Source organism: Dasypus novemcinctus, chromosome 17 (genome assembly GCF_030445035.2).
Source record: "Dasypus novemcinctus isolate mDasNov1 chromosome 17, mDasNov1.1.hap2, whole genome shotgun sequence".
Classification (NCBI taxonomy): Eukaryota; Metazoa; Chordata; class Mammalia; order Cingulata; family Dasypodidae; genus Dasypus; species Dasypus novemcinctus.
The window spans coordinates 26,697,373-26,715,038 of record NC_080689.1 but is presented as its reverse complement, the minus strand read 5'-3'; the positions used below and the strand labels follow the sequence as shown (position 1 = coordinate 26,715,038).

Sequence of the window (17,666 nt, the reverse complement as noted above, 5' to 3'; positions counted from 1 at the left end):
AGATGTAGTCGTATGAGGTTCTAATGAGCTGGCTTTGGAATTAACCATATGAGGTTCTAATGAGCTGGCTTTGGAATTGGGATGGAGTTTTTGAAAAAAGAATATATGACTATAATAAAAATAGAAATCACTTGATAGGGCTTTATAGTTTAAAAATACAGTTATTTTTTGGAATTGCTATTATTTACCAACGCTTCAAGTTCCCCAGTAATTCTCCCACACATTATAAACCTGTATTTCCACTAAAAGGACTTCAAGAGCATGTAGAGGTCTGAAGTTTTTTGCTGCAGTGCATGGATAGGCATTTTCATACCATCCTACAATATATATATTGGAATTAATTTTCAAGATCGTATGTAAAACCCTTTATTATGTAAAAGGAAAAGATAAGATTCTGCTAATGAGAAGCAAAGCTGAATCTCAAACCTAGATCTGTATCATTTATTTTTCCCAGCACTTTTAGATATCAAGATGGAATTTCTTATTTAAAACAAAATTATTAATCTTGAAAGTATCAGAGGAATAGAATTCTAATTTGTGAATCCTTCATTAATCATTCCTTCTTGGGCGTCTTTACTTTTATTTTGTAATTTTAAAATTTCATTATTTATTTATTCCCTCCCCACCCCCCCCCACCTTGTTGTTTGCGCTTGCTGTCTGTGCTCTGTGTCCGTTCATTTTCTCTTTAGGAGGCACCAGGAACTGAACCTGGGTCCTCCCAAGTGGGATAGAGGCACTCAGTCGCTTGCACCACCTCAGCTCCCTGCTTTGTTGTGTCTCTCGTTGTCTTTCATCTTTGTGTCTCCTTGTTGCATCATTTTGTTACAACAGCTCACCATGCCTGCCCAGCTTGTTGTCTTCCTCATCTTCTCTAGGAGGCACTGGGAACTGAACCCAGGACCTCCCATGTGGTAGGTGGGGGCTCAATCACTTGAACCACATCTTCTTCCTGTTTCTTTACTTTTAAAATAATATATAAAATAATTATTAGAAGAAATTTTATTTTGCTAAAAGGTTATAATTAAATTTGCTACTATAAGAAATAAAGTAATTTTTTCAATTTGGCCTTTCCATATTCAGGTACCCTTTTTGATCCTAAATATATACTATTTAGTAATTGGAGTCTATTAATCTGATAAGGATATTAAAAATGGACAGTAGTTTGTCATTATTATTTTCCTTTTCTTTTATCATTCCTGATTTTTATTTCCCCTTCTTTCCTTTCTCAAAACAATGGATAAATTTGGTCTGAGATGTTTAAAATTGCTATGAATAGAAATTGCTGATCTATTTTCTTTTGCCCCTTCCTTAACCTCTGCCTACAGTTAGTCTTTTTAATTCTACCATTGGTGACTTTTTAAAAAAAGACATCTCTCAAGTCTGTTTAGAGCTGTCAGATTGAGTTCACCTTCTTTCCTCTTCTATCCTCACTAAACACTTGTGTTTTTTATATTCCAGGTTATGACCCATTATATTAAGTCGTGAAATCAGTTTAGTGCACTGTTCAGCCAACATGCTTTTAGTGAAATAGAATAGAAAATATTGTGGCACTGCATATAATACGGACAGGTTTTGTTTTTTGAAACTGTGTTTCAGTTTTGTGTATGTGTGAGTGTAATGTAAAATGTATTGAGAATTTATATTTTACTATGAGTTGAGGTAAAAAATTAGAAAGCACAGGGTCATACCTTTTTTAGATTTGTACCATTGCTCTACTTCTTCAGTTAACCAAGGATTAAACCCATCATTGTGAAAATTTTAATTAGAAAACATGGCAAAGTTAGTCCTAATTTTCTTGTTATTTTTGGGTTACTAGGTCTATAGAATTGACTTGGAAAAAGGGACAGAATTTTCAATTCAGATATGCCTTCCACCCTCCTCTTCTACTTGTGATGCTTCCCCAATATTTTGCAACTTTGTGTTGCCGTAATTATATGAGAGTAGTATTCTGGCAAAGAACATTTCAACTTGGCATTTGAAAATGTATATAAACTCTTTTTTAACTACAATAATTTCTTTCAACACACCTCTAATTCTATTAATTAGAATTGAAATGATTGCTTCTTTGATTTGCAACTGGTTTAGCCTTGAATATAGATGTAGAGAAAATTTTTAAATAAAATTTTGAATCTGTTCCCTTTTTTTCAGAGTATAATATGGCAATTTTTAAATTTTCAATTTTAATAGCAAATGACAAAACTTTTAATGTAGATATATAATCAGGAAATGATGTTTAATTTTTCAGTGCTTTTTACATGTACCCATCCATTCAAAACGTGTTAAAATGATTTAATGGCGACCTCTACTGGTTTTAATTATGGTATCTTGCAAGTGCATTTTTAAAACTTGGATGAAAGAACCTTTTGTGTGAAGAGAAATACTTTAGTTTATTAAACTAAGGAAATTCAGCTATTGTGTTAACATGAGTTCTTTCATTCTCAATGGAAATGTTAACAGAATAACTTTTGGAAAATAAATGAGGTATTTTATTCAAAATTAACAGTGTGTTGAGAATTTTAACCCTAATGATAGGCCAAATGCATTAAAATTGCCGTTACCAATGGAAACCATTGATTTCCATGATTTATAAATAGTTTGAAGTCAAGTGTCTTTGAATGATGGAAAAAGAAAAAAATTAGAGGTTTCAGTTGTAAAATACATGAGATTGTAATTGGTATTGAAAATAAGGAAAAATGAAAATTACATTTAGATATTTGCCTTTTAAACTTAGATCTTGTTCTTCGAAATTGTATAAAAGCAATGTTTAAAATTGCTTTTCCTGCTCATTCTTGTCATTAGTTTTATCTCAGTGAAATTGGAATTCAGGATGTGATTGCTCTTTGTAGGAAATACACGGGACATTTAGCTGCCTAATTGCCTAATTAAGAAACTAATAATACATTGGCGTTTAAAATTTTTTCTTAGTTTAAGCATATTTGTAGTGTAGATTATACCACATGTGAAAAGCTCTACTTTTGTTATTCTTTGAATTTAAAAGTAATTGTACAGGTAGAGTACAATGTAATTTATTTTCCTGTTTTCTAAGGAACGTGTTCAAAAAAGTTTCCCTCATCCAATTGATAAGTGGGCGATAGCTGATGCCCAGTCAGCTATTGAAAAGAAGAAACGAAGAAATCCTTTATCCCTCCCAGTAGAAAAAATTCATCCTTTATTAAAGGTAAAGCTGAAATACTGCCTTCTTACCTTTTAAAAGCAAAATAAAACACACAATTTTCAAACACTAGTAATATATTTCATGGATAATAGAGTTAATTGAAGAATATAATTCTTTTATTTTACTTCTTCTAGAGATGTGTATGATAGGAGGGATGTTATAATAGTAGGAAAGTATAAGTCAGGCAACATGAATTAAAGTAATTGTATACCAGCAGTAATGGTAAAGCAAATTGAAAGGAGTAAGGGAAGTTATTACAGGTTTTGTTCATCTCAGGTGTTGGTAGAACTTCAGAGAGAATTTATAAAACTCCTTTCTTGTTGGTTAGATCTAAGTTATCCCTAAAATCCTTAAGACATTAACATTTGTGTAGGAACTTCTTTCTGTGAGACTGCCATAGAGCAATGTGTAATCTTTGGTTAGATAAAAATTATCATTGAAATCAGTCGGTCATTGGTTGCTATCTCTCCAGAATGAGTAAAAAGAATAACTGCTGGAAACTCTAGTAGTATTATTTCTATTTTATTTAATACAAGTAATTATTGATAAGACCTTCCACATAAAAAATATGGGTATTATAATAATTAGAACCTTAATAATTTTAGATGTCAATAACTTTGTATTTACTATAATATAAGAAAAATGCTAATGCCTTCATACATTATCTCTAAGTTTAATGACTCAACAAAGTTATTGTTATTATCCCCAGTTTGTAGATGAAGTAACTGAAGCTAAAAGAGATTAAGTAACTTGACCAAGGTCACAGGGCTCCCAAGTGACAAGTGTTCAGAACTCTGGGTCTGCTTGATCCTGTTCAAGATTCTAGGCTAGCCATTTGAATGACTTTTTTGTGTTTTTTTAGATTTTATTTTTTTATTTATTTCTACTTGCCACCCCCCACCCCGTTGTCTGTTCTCTGTGTCCATTTGCTGTGTGTTCTTCTGTGACCGCTTCTATCCTTATCAGTGGCACTGGGAATCTGTGTTTCTTTTTGTTGCATCATCTTGTGTCAGCTCTCGGTGTGTGCAGTGCCATTCCTGGGCAGGCTGCACTTTCTTTCACACTGGGTGGCTCTCCTTACGGTGCGCACTCCTTGCGCATGGGGCTCCCCTACATGGGGGACACCCCTGCATGGCATGGCACTCCTTGCATGCATCAGCACTGCGCATGGGCCAGTCCACACGGGTTAAGGGGGCTGGGGTTTGAACCGCGGACCTCCCATGTGGTAAGCGGACGCCCTATCCATTGGGCCAAGTCCACTTCCCTTGGATGACTTAAGGCTGTCAGAAGGCTATGTTTTATATTCGGTCATTTGAATAGAAATGCCTGCCTATATTTTATTGTCCAGTCTGAGGAAATAAGTGCAAGTTCTAGAAAATCACTACATTGTTGCATACTCTTTATAATTCTGTTTCCATAATTTTCATTAGCCATACATTGAAATTTATTCTACAAGAATTAGAAATTGAGGTATGTGCATGCTATATTAAGTAAAAATCAATACTAAATTTTGGTTTTATGATCTAATTGTGGATGTAATTTCAATTTATTAATATATCATCACTGTACATTTAATATTTTTCACATATCCTAAAAGGGAAATGTAGTTGGTCTCCAACTTTTCAGTAGCTTCTTATTTCAAAGTTGTTTCTTCCTAATTGGATTATTTAGAAAATAGAATTTATTTTCTTATAGAAATCCCACAAAAGCCTATAATCTCTTTGCAATATAATTATAGGATTTTTAAAGTACTCTTAATAACTACAATTGTTCAGTAGGACAAAGCATGCTTTTTTCTTCTTTCTTTTTCTCCCTCCCTACAGAAGCAGCCAGGGATACCAGGAATGATCTACTAGGATTTTGGGGAGCCTAGGTTCCCTTGGATAGAAGTATAAAGCTAGTAGATATCCCCAGATATCAGTAATATAACTCCTGTTCTGCATAAGAGAAAAACATTCTTGTCATAGCTACTTCAAGTTTTCTGAATTAGGGAACAAAGAACATTTGCTCCTCTGCCCTAAATGTAGACTTCCCTTTTATCCTTTCCTTTATAAGATAGGGGTTTTCTATTTAGTAATCTAAACTTTTCAAGTATTTTACAGGATTAGAAGTAATTTTCCCTCTAATTGCAATCTTCCTTAGCTTACGTTTCCAAATAGCAATAAGTATATTATTCATAATTTAACCACTTAAAAATTATATGGTGTTAATAATAATTGGTCTCAGTGAAAGTTAAGCTAAGTTTCATATGTGGTTTCTATTTTAAATAAGTAAAATTTACAGTATGTGATGTCTAAATGTTTTTCTTTTAATTTTGCAGGAGGTCCTAGGTTATAAAATTGACCACCAGGTTTCTGTTTACATAGTAGCAGTATTAGAATACATTTCAGCAGACATTTTAAAATTGGTGGGGAATTATGTACGAAATATACGGCATTATGAAATTACAGAACAAGATATTAAAGTGGCAATGTGTGCTGATAAGGTAGGAGACCGTGCTTCTATATGTTTTATTATTAACTTATTAGATACTAACATACAATTCAGATAGAATAAAATTCTATAGTATATGTTAAGGGATATTTCCAGTAATCTGATTATAATTATTTAAGATATCATGTTATAGAAATAGAGTATTAGATTACATATGTAGTATTAAAATGTGTTTTTTTTCCTCTTATGTGTTGCTGCAACTGGGGTTATTATCAGTAATTAATAATCTCTTAATGATGAGCTTTGTAAAATTTTATTCGGATTGGAAGATCTAGACATTTGTGGATTTATTTGAAAACGTAAAAATTGTAAGCTTTTGGGAGTTTTAGTTCAATGCCTAGGTTTCTATAGATACTACTTACATGGCTTTACTATAATGTTAAGAGCAAACATTTGTTGAAAGTTAAGCATATGACTTATCTCATTTGGTGCTTGCAATACCTCTTTAAGGCAGGTGCTCTCATTATCTACATTTTAGAAAGAGGAAACTGAAGTTCAGAGAGAATTTGTCCAGAATTTTTTTTGGCAGTTTCAAAGCCTAAACTTTGAACTATCTGAGTCTAAAGCTCTTAGCTGTTGTATTATATTGCCTCAGTATTTTCATTTTATGATAAAGAATTTGCAAAAAGCAAAATATTTTGTAATGAAGCCCTTCATTTCTTTTTTTTTTTTTACTATATTCTAATTGATTTGGAACCTTCTCTCTGATTATTGAATCCACTTATTTATCTTTTAGTATTCTTTCATATGTGAACATATATATTAAAAATCACCTGACTGAAGAAGTGTTTCAAATGTTCGCTTTTTGCATGATCAACATTTGTTTTTTTAAATAACTGTTTAAAAATAAATATGAAATATTTGATATTTTAAAATGAGTCAGAAATTTTTGAATACCTACTATGTGTTCACACAGGAAGGAAATGCAAGAGAAGTATTAAGACAAGGTTCAGAGTTGATAAAGAGATACTTGTTCATGAGACAAACAGAAAGTAGTACAAGATAATATATCATTTATGTTATAGGGGTAAAGATGTTGCAGAAGTTCACAGAAGGGAAAAGTTGAGTTTTAGCAAGAATTGTAGGAGACTGCTTGGAGAAAACAGGACTTGTTTTGATCCATCTCCAGGCAATGTAAGAATTAACCTAATAATAATGTGGTGAGGCCATAGAGTAAGATGATATTGGCAAAGGTATGAGACAGAAGAAACCAAATCAGAGAGAGGAATCCCAGACAGGACTTGGAGACAAATTAGAAGTAATAGATAAAAGAGAGAGACAGAGGGGTACCAGCATTGAAAAAGAATTTGGCGGAAGCAGTTTGAGACACCAGATATAGAATACTGTTTAAAATTCCCTGAAAGAGGTGGTAGCAGTATATCCAAGAAGAGATATTCTATGGGCATTTGAAAATGGTATCAGTGCACAATTATTTAATAAAACTACAAAATTCTGAATCTTGATAATATAAAACTATTCCCCTTTGTTTGAAATTACTTATTGTTGTTCTCTTTCAAGTTTCATTGCTGGTATAGGGCTAAATGCAATTTTAAATTAACAATAGTAATAAATTCAGAATTAATAAGTTAATTGATAATCAATTGAATTGTGTGTCTGCTTAACATTAAGACCTATATTCAAAGAACTTCTTAGGGAATTTAACTTCAAATTTGACTATAGGTTCCAATTATATTTTTTATGTCTCTGATTATATAGGTATTGATGGATATGTTTCATCAAGATGTAGAAGATATAAATATATTATCTTTAACTGATGAAGAGCCTTCCACCTCAGGAGAGCAAACTTATTATGATTTAGTAAAAGCATTTATGGCAGAAATTCGGCAATATATAAGGGAACTAAATCTAATTATAAAAGTCTTTAGGGAGCCCTTTGTCTCAAATTCAAAATTGTTTTCAGCTAATGTAAGTATTGGTGTTTCAGGTATATCATTGCATATGTTGTTAAATTTGCATGAATACTTCAATGTTTGTATTTGTATAATCCATGATGGCTAATAGTTCATTTCTTTTTAAGTTATGGTATTATTTCCTAGTGACTATGATTGATGCACACATGGAAAATTTATATCCTCTAATATGTTTGGTGGTAATGTTAATGGATATTGATTTTTTTTTTTATTGTATTGTGAAATGTGTTAACATTTGAAGATCTGCAGAACTCACTGGGCTGATATTTTCCAAGTGATTAATGCATGATGTTACAAAATTTTGCATGGTACAAAATCCATTCAAAGTTCAAAGTAGACCAAAGGACTTTAGTGTAACAGTACAAAATTTTGAGAGTTTCCAATTCTACACACAACTAATCTTTAATAAACTACCATTTATTGAGTTTTGAGGTAATATCAAAAAAGTTTGTATATTCTATTTGCATGAAATGTCCAGAAAAGGCAAATTCATAGAGACAGAAAATAGATTAGTGGTTGCCAGGAACAAGAAGAAAAGAGGAATGGGGAATGAATGCTAATGAGTACAGTTTTTTGAGGGATTATGAAAATGATCTGGAATTAGATAGTGGTGATAGTTGTACAACTGTGTGAATATGTTAAAAAGCATTAACTTTATATTTTGAAAGTGTAAATTTTTGTTATATGTGAATTATATCTTTTTAAAAATGATAGAAAAAAGGGATATCTTATTTGAAAAGACTAGTAAAATACTCCTCCCTTTCCAACTATATATCTTTGTCTAGATTTTCTTCATATACTTCAACTAAAACAATGTGTCACAACAGATTTAATGCAGACATAAATATGAAAATCCAACTGTCTTCTATGAAGTAAAATATTACTTTGCAAAAATGTTAAACAGTGCCGTATTTTCAAATATTTTTGTTTAGAAAAATAGTCACATTCATTAAAATGTTACTTATACTAGTGCATGGTGATTTATTATTTTTTTTAAATGAATTAATAAGTGTTTTTAAAATTTCTCAGTTTTAATTTCAAACATGGTAAGTATCAATGGATATATTTATCAAAATATATGAACAAAAGCTTTTTGGAGCCCTTAATAATTTTTAAGAGTGTGAAGGGGTCCTGAAATCAGGAAAGTTTTAAAATCACCGAGCTAGAGCTATATGTTTGCAAATCATGTATTGTTACACATTGTACATCATTGTGAAAGGAATTCTTGAATTGTCTTTTATTTATATTTGTAAGTCATTAAAATTTCTCATTGTATTTACCATGTAAAATTTTATGATTATAAATTTACCTATTGGCTCAAAATTTGTTTTTTTTTTTGTTATATAGGCTAACTAAATTAATGTTTCTCCCCCCAACAGGATGTAGAAAATATATTTAGTCGTATAGTAGACATACATGAACTTAGTATAAAGTTACTGGGCCATATAGAAGATACTGTAGAAATGACAGATGAAGGTAGTCCTCATCCATTAGTAGGAAGCTGCTTTGAAGATTTAGCAGAGGTAAGTACTTTGTTACATTTATTTGTGTGTGTGTGTATATGTGTATATGTATATAAAGTTGGCATAAGAGCCTATATTTGAATTAAAATTGGAATCTTAATTATTGTTTCCAGTGAAAGAAATAGATATTAACTGCTGATTATTCATTTGTATTGCCCCTTCCTTATAGGGCCATTGTCCACATTTGTTTCTATTATCTTACCACATACAAGAAAAGCAGTCTCTTGTCTGTTATAGAAAAACAGATCCCACAGTGGGGAGGCATATGCACCTGACACCTGTTGACTTGTTATAAAATCTCACACACCAAGACTAAGGAAAGTCAAATACATTATAACCTAGCAATGAAGAGGCTATAAAGCTTGGATCTGGGGTCAGACTACCTGTGTTCCCAGCTAACCTCTGCTACTTATTCATTATGTGATGGTGGACAAGTTATTTAACTTCTCTAAACCTCCATGTCTTTATCTGTAAAATGAGGATAATAGTACTCAAGACTTTTGTGAAGATTAGGTAAAATAACATGTCTGAAGTATTTAGCCACCTGGCACACAGTAAACTCAATACATGTTAGCTGCATTATTATTTAGAATAGGAGTGTTGTGAATAAGATAATCAAGTCCAGGGTCTAGATAATTCAGATATCATGAGGGAGAAAAACTGCTAACCATCTCCTTGGATATTTCAAATGCCAAAATTTATGGGTTATTCCAAATAAGTTAACATGATACTCATTCTGAGATTTCTAGCTCTTGGCTCTGTTCTTACTCTAAAGCCCGCTATATTTTTTATTACAACAGAGAGTTGAACTTGTAAATGATAGTTTTATCATGTAGCCATAAGAATTTAAGACTTTCAGGCAAAATAATATGGTAAGTTCAAGCTTCACTACAGTCCCTTCTCTCTCCAAACACATAGAAGTAATAAAATATAAAAAGAAAGAAATGGAGTATACATAGCTATATTCTAAAACAAAATCAGGAATGGAATGGATATTCAAAGTACTGAACTCTGGGAGCTAGGTGTTTGGCTCTTAAGAATAATGAGAACTAAAAGTGCTCCTGAAAGCCAGAGCAGAATTTCTTACTCAAATTCCCTACTTGTTAAAGGATGCTGGGAAATCTGCTGACCTGCTGCCTAAAGTAAAGTTTTATTGAAAGTTAGGGACTTGAGGAGATGGGAGACAAAAACACTGCCTTACAACAATACCTCAGCAACTTTCCCATACTATGCCTATCATCACAGAACATGAGGCCCAAAAGTTATTTTAAGGTCAGGTTCTGATCTGGAGTGATCACAAAGGGATGGGAGATAAAAAGGGAAACCAAAGCTACAAAATCAGCAATTAGAACATGAATTAACTCTAGATGAAATTAATTTTTTGCAATAGATATACAAAGGCTTTAAAGGAAGCTTGTTTAGTATATTCAGATAAATGAAAGAAAATGATTCAATTAAAAAAAGATACAGTAAAACTGGAATTAGATATGCAGGCATTGAAATAAAAATTCATAATGAAATGCTTATTTGGTCTCAGTCCAAGGATAAAATTAGTGAATTGGAAGATAGAATTGTGAATTTCACTGAGAATGTGACACAAAGATCAAGGTGAGAAATATAAAAGACCAGTTAAGAGAAATAAAGGCTGCATTGGGTGGCTTCAGTGTGCCTCTAATTGGAGTTCCAGAAGAAGAGAAGGATGGAGAAATAGTATTTGAAGAGACAAAAATTGAAAATTTTTCAGAAATGAAAACATAAGTTCCCAGAACAAAACTGAATTCCAACTATTGGACTGGATAAATAAAAATAAAACCGACAGCTTGAAAGGATTATAGTGAAATTATAGAATAATGTATGTAGAAGTGTTAATTAGCTTTACTGTAAAAGTGTGGATATGTATTGAGTGGATAGTAACACATAATAACAGCTAGTTTATATATGGGGATGTGGCTGAAAATGGTAGTCTAGGTATGTAAATGCCAATTGACAGAATGCAAGAGAATAATCTAGGAACTGAATAGCACAGTAAACCAAAAGGTAGATGAGAATTGTGGTTGATGGTACAATGCAAGGGTATCCTTTGTGAGCTAGAGCAAATGTCCATCACTACTGCAGAGTGGTGGGAATGCGGAAAAGCGTGGGGAAAATGCAACTGTAGTGACCTATGGACTGTGATTAGCAATAATAATATAATCTTGCATCTATGCCAAAGATGTACGGTGTTGATAATGAGGCAGTATGGAAAATGTGTGCTAAATGTACACTGTGGATGTGGTAACAATCAGATGATGATATTTTATCTGTAACAAATGTTCCACCACAGTGTGCTGTGTTGATGGAGGGGTATTGCTTGGGAATTCTGCACATGTGCATGATTGTTTTGTAAGTTTACAACTTCTGTCAAAAAAAAATATGTGTTTTTGAAAGATTTATTTTTTATTTTATTTCTCTCCCCTTCCCCCCCAATCCCCCCATTGTCTGCTCTCTGTGTCCATTTGCTGCGTGTTCTTTGTCCGCTTCTGTTGTTGTCAGCGGCATGGGAATCTGTGTTTCTTTTGGTTGCATCATCTTGTGTCAGCTCTCTGTGTGTGTGGCGCCATTCCTGGGCAGGCTGCACTTTATTTCGCGCTAGGCGGCTCTCCTTACAGGGTGCACTCCTTGTGCGTGGGGCTCCCCTACACGTGGACACCCCTTTGTGGCACGGCACTCCTTGAGTGCATCAGCACTGCACATGGGCCAGCTCCACACAGGTCAAGGAGTTTGAACCGCAGACCTCCCATGTGGTAGACAGACGCCCTATCTACTGGGCCAAGTCCGCTTCCCATAAAAATATATTTTAAAAATAATAATAGGGTGGGTTGGGTGAAAATACACCAAGTGTAAGACTTGTGATATGTGACAGATATTACTAATTAGTAGTGAAAGAGTGAACTAATTAATAAATGGTACTACATTAAAATTGTTTATCTGTATTACAAACAATACAGAACTTCCTTAGTTCACACTATACACAAATGTTCCCACTGTTTTAAAAATCTGAAAATGGAGACCAGATGTGGCTCAAGCAGTTGGGAGCCTGCCTCCCACATGGGAGGTCCTGGATTCAGTCTCCAGTGTTTCCTCAAGAAGATGAGCAGATGCAATGAGTAGACACAGTGAACAGGAAGTGCATGTGTCTTGAGTGGTTGGGCACCCGCCTCCCACATAGGAGGTCCTGGGTTTGGTTCCACTGCCTCCTAAAGAAGACGAGCAGACACAGGGAGCCATCTTGGGAGAGGAAATCTAAAAATGAAAAACAAAACTTTAGAAGTTCAGTAGAAAATATAAGAGAACATTTTTATGATTGAAGTAGGGAAGGGTTTCTTACAGAAGACACAGAAAGCATAAATAATAAAGGAAGAGATTAAAAATGTATGTTCAAGAAAAGTCACCATAAAGTTATACACTCAAAAGAATGAACTTGACTCCTACTCTCCACCATGTATTAAAATTAACTAAAAACAAGTCAAAGGCCTAATGTAAGCGCTAACACTATATAACTCATAGGAAAAATCAATCATAGGGCTATATCTTCATGAACTTGGCTTTGGCAAAGAATTCTCAGACATGACTCCATAAACACAAGAAACACAAAAAAAATAGGTAATTTGTACTTTTTCAAAATTAAGAAGCATTTGTGGGGTGCAGATGTAGCTCAGTGGTTGAGCACCTCCCATGTATGAGTTCCTGGGTTCAATCTCCAGTACCTCCTAAAAAATATATATACACATAAGTGTGTATATATATACATACACATATATTACAAAATATTAAAATATTAAAAAAATAAAAAGCTTTCATGCTTCAAAGGATACCAACAAGAAATTGAAAAGACAGCCCTAAGATTGGGAGAAGATATTTGCAAGTTATGTATCTGAGAAGGGTTTAATATGCAGAATATATAAATAATTTACAAATCAATGGCAAAAAGACAAACATCCCAATTAAAAAATGAGCAAACAACTTGGATAAACATTTTCCCAAAGAAGATATATAAATGGCCAATGAGAATAGGAAAAGATGCATAACATCATTAGTCATTAGGGAAATGCAAATCAAAACCACAGTGAGATTCTTCACACCTAGGATGTTTTATTTTAGGATGGCTAGAATAAAAAAAAATAAGTAAATGCACGTATATATACATAACAACAAAATAACAAGCCATGGAAAGATGTTGAGAAATGGGAACCTTAGTACTTTGCTAGTGGGAATGTAAAATAGTGCAGCCACTGTGGAAAACAGTTTGGTGGTTCCTTGAATGGTTAAACATATTAACAATATGACCAGAGTTTTCACTCCTAGTATATACCCCCAAAGAACTGAAAACAGGTACTCAAAAAATACTTGTTCATAAATGTTCATAGCAGCAGTATGTATTCACAGTAGCCAAAAGGTGGAAACAACCCAAATGGGCAGCAGTGGTTTTGTTGTAGAAGACGAGAGAGGTTCAGTTATTTGCGTGTAGAAAGGCCAGGGCTCAGAAATGATTTTGAGAAGGAAAAAATGATTTATTGACAGTATTGACAGCTGGCTGGACTCGGGAGCTTTCTGTTTCAAACCCGAGCCTCGAACAAGATTTTTGAGTTCCTTTTATACAGAGAGGAAGGGCCAAATGGTTCTTTTGTTTCACTGCTCAGTAGGCTTGAATTAGCATATATCTTCCACATCCTAGGTAAGCTTTTAGCATGGACTACTTACATACATTCTAGATAACCTTTTAGCACATTTGGTCTGCATTTTTATAGAGTTTGCATTGCTAACTTGTTTCTCCAGGACTGGAGTTGTTGTCATAGTTACCAAGGGCAGGGCTGCAGTTCTCACTGTCCCAAAGGCATCGCACAGAAAACATACCGCTCAGGTTATCTACAAATATGTGAACAGCCCCCCCGCTCATAGCCTACATCATTTCAATGGATAAGCAAAGTGTGGTATATACATACAGTTGAATACTATTCAGCCATAAAAAGGAATGGAGAAAAATAGGATCGATAAACTATGGCATGGTCATACGAACAATGGAGTGCTACTACTCAGCAACAAAAATCAACAAACGCTAATACATATAAACATAAATTTATCTCAAAAACATTATAGTGATTTTTTAAAGATTTTTATTGATTTACATTATAGTGATTAAAAGACTCTTTGCACAAATGAATGAATATTGTTTGATTTCATGTATGTGAAGTTCTAAAACAGATAAATTAATCTCTGGTGGAGAAAAAAATAGAACAATGATTGCCTCTGGAGGAGTAGAGGCAGGAGGTGACTTGGTAGGGATATGAGGGCCCAATTCAGGATGCTGGTACTTTTCTGTTTATAGGTTTGGGTTACACAGTTGCTAAAACTCAATGAATGTACATTAAAAAAAAGGGGGGGGGGCGGGGATGAAGAACTGATAACATTGATGAACCTCAAAAACATGCTAAATGAAAGAAACCAAGCACAAAAGGTCACATATTAAGTGACACATTTATATGAAATGTCCAGAGTAGATAAATCTATATAGAAAGAAAGTAGGTTAGTGGTCACTTAGGACTGGAGTGGAGGTAAGAATAGGGAAGGAATGATGGGGAGAGATAGCCAAAGGGTATATGGTTTCTTTGGTCATGGGATGAGGAAAGTATTCTAAAACTGAGGTTATAATGGTTGCACAAATCTGAGAATATATTATAAACATTGAATTTGGTGGCAGACTTGGCCCAGTGGTTAGGGCGTCCATCTACCACATGGGAGGTCCGCGGTTCAAAACCTGGGCCTTCTTGACCCGTGTGGAGCTGGCCCATGCGCAGTGCTGATGCGCACAAGGAGTGCTGTACCACACAGGAGTGTGTCCTCCCCCCCACCCCCACCGCGTAGGGGCGCCCCACGCACAAGGAGTGCGCCCCCTAAGGAGAGCCACCCAGCGTGAAAGAAAGTGCAGCCTGCCCAGGAATGGCACCGCACACACGGAGAGCTGACACAACAAGATGACGCAACAAAAAGAAACACAGATTCCCGTGCTGCTGACAACAACAGAAGCAGACAAAGAAGACACAGCAAATAGACACAGAGAACAGACAACTGGGGTGGAGGGGGAGGGGGGAATAAATAAATAAATAAATCTTTTAAAAAAAACATTGAATTGTGTACTTTAAACAGTTAATTGTATGTAAGGTACCAGTTTAAAAAGAAAAGACTGAACCAGTAGAAATATGGCCAAAGACTATTAACAAAATTCTCAGATGACGAAATACAAATGGCCAATAATCAGATGAATAGATTCTCAACCTCACTAGGAATCAGGAAATAAAATAAAAATAACATTTTCATAATCTTTCACAAGATCAGACTGACTAATTCTAAAATTCTGGTATTGCCAAATGTTGTCAATAAAGTGGCCAATTGGGAAAAGTCATTGATGGTAAGTATGTAAATTGATACAATAACTTTAAAAAGCAACTTCCCCTTCTGGTTTATATGCTTAAAAAAAAAAAGCCACATGCATATGTGCACAAGAAGACACACAATGATGTTAACTGCAGAATTGTCCATATATTTCTCAAAAAACTATAGAAACAAGCTAAAATGCCCTTCAAAAGAGAATGGATTTTTTAAAAGGTTATATATACATACAGTAAAAACTGTAATTTTACAATGAATTAAATGGAAGGAACTACATAAATCAACATGATAAATCTGAAAACAACTTTGAGTATAAAAAGCAAGTTATAGAAGAATATATATGCATTATGATATCCCTTCTGTAAACCTTGAAAGCATGCAAAAGAATGCATTGCATTGTTTGTATCGCACAGTTCTATTGTTGTTTCATTTTGTTTTTTAAATTTAATATGGTAACATATAAAATTTCCCATTTTAACCACTTTACAATGTTATGCTACTATCCACCATCTCTTATCAAAACTTCTCCATCACTCCAAAAACAAATTTTTTATTCATTAATGATTAACTCTGCATTCCCTACCCCCTCCCTTTGTGACCTGTAGTGTTTTGTCTCTATCACTTTTCATATTCTACTTCTTTCATATAAATGAAATCATATAAAATTTGACCTTTTGTTTCTGACTTATTTCAGTCACAGTGATGTCTTCAAGCTTCATCCATGTCGTAGGATATATCAGAACTTCATTCCTTTTTATAGCTGAAATTCCAGTAACATTCCTGTTATCGTTGAAGCCTTACTATCTATTCTGTAAAATCTATAGTAAACTATGATTTCCTATGTTATATTATTGTAGAATTTTTTGGTTGGGCTGAGAGTTGTAGTTGTTGATTTTGAGAAATGAACTAGAAACCAGCTCAAGGAATCCAGGATGACTTGAAACTTTATATGCCAATTTTGCATTTCACAAAGACCAGAACTCAGATATTCTAATTTCTGATCTGGTATCTTTCCTTAAAAAGTGATCTGTAAAACAACAATAAGGCTAGCTAAATGATAAACGTCTTATCATTTGTCTATTATTCTCTCTTACCTCCTTTTACCACATTCCTCCGCTAGATGTCCTCTTCCTTTTTCCAGAATTACCCTTCTTGGAAATAAGCTCTTGCAAGAATTTAGATCACCATTTTCTTAATAGTTTTATTCTTAGAATGGGGCACAGGATAGAGGACAGTAGAGGCACAATTCTTCCTGTTAAAATCAAGACACCTCATCTCTTCTTTTTCCTCAGAAATCATCAAAACCAGTAAATTCTACTCTTTTAGCCCTAGCCATTCAAGTTGTTTAGTCTATTAATGATTAACTATGGTAGGTTTTTTTTGTTTCTTTTTTTACAAGTTTTTCACAAGTTCTTTTTTAAATTGTTGTATAGTTGTTTTGCTTTGCCAAACTGTAGTAATGAATTTTAGATGATGATAAACTGTTACTTCTGGTGCACAGAATATGAAAGATGATACTAAGAAATAACTAAGAGAAAATACATGTTTGACACCAATAATTTAACCTTTGTGTTTTCAGTAGTAAGGTTATTTGTTTTATCCTGGAAGAAGATTATTTATGTTTTACCTTCTGTATTTTCTAAGGAACTGGCATTTGATCCATATGAATCATATGCTCGAGATATTTTACGACCTGGTTTTCATGATCGTTTCCTTAGTCAGTTATCAAAGCCTGGAGCAGCACTCTATTTGCAGGTATAGTAATTTTTAAGTCAAGATATACAGTGTCTGAAAAGTAAACGTAAAAAAAAAATTAAACCACTTTTGTTTTCTAGTCAATAGGTGAAGGTTTCAAAGAAGCTGTTCAATATGTTTTACCCAGGCTACTACTTGCCCCTGTTTACCACTGTCTGCATTACTTTGAGCTTTTGAAGGTAAGAAATCTCTTACGGCTATTTACAAAATATTAAAGTGTAATGAATTTTTTTACCAGTTCATTTGTAAATGTGCAGCCATGCACATTAGTGTGTATCTATTTTCTTTTGACAGTTAAGCAAATATAAATAAATCTGCAAGAAAATGGCATATTTTCTTTAGTTTTCATAGTGAATTTTAACC

At 33.7% G+C, this 17,666-nt stretch overlaps 1 protein-coding gene across 2 annotated transcripts in view; it reads left to right on the top strand.

The window, feature by feature from the left end:
• The window catches only part of SOS1 (SOS Ras/Rac guanine nucleotide exchange factor 1), a 186,846-nt gene that overhangs the window by 109,597 nt on the left and 59,583 nt on the right, over nucleotides 1-17,666 (top strand). For both annotated transcript variants that reach the window (XM_058278427.2, XM_058278428.2), the window contains exons 3-8: nucleotides 3,047-3,178; nucleotides 5,496-5,660; nucleotides 7,385-7,594; nucleotides 8,979-9,122; nucleotides 17,193-17,303; nucleotides 17,384-17,482. In XM_058278427.2, the coding sequence (XP_058134410.1) occupies nucleotides 3,047-3,178; nucleotides 5,496-5,660; nucleotides 7,385-7,594; nucleotides 8,979-9,122; nucleotides 17,193-17,303; nucleotides 17,384-17,482 (861 nt within the window). The remainder of the gene's footprint in view (nucleotides 1-3,046; nucleotides 3,179-5,495; nucleotides 5,661-7,384; nucleotides 7,595-8,978; nucleotides 9,123-17,192; nucleotides 17,304-17,383; nucleotides 17,483-17,666) is intronic.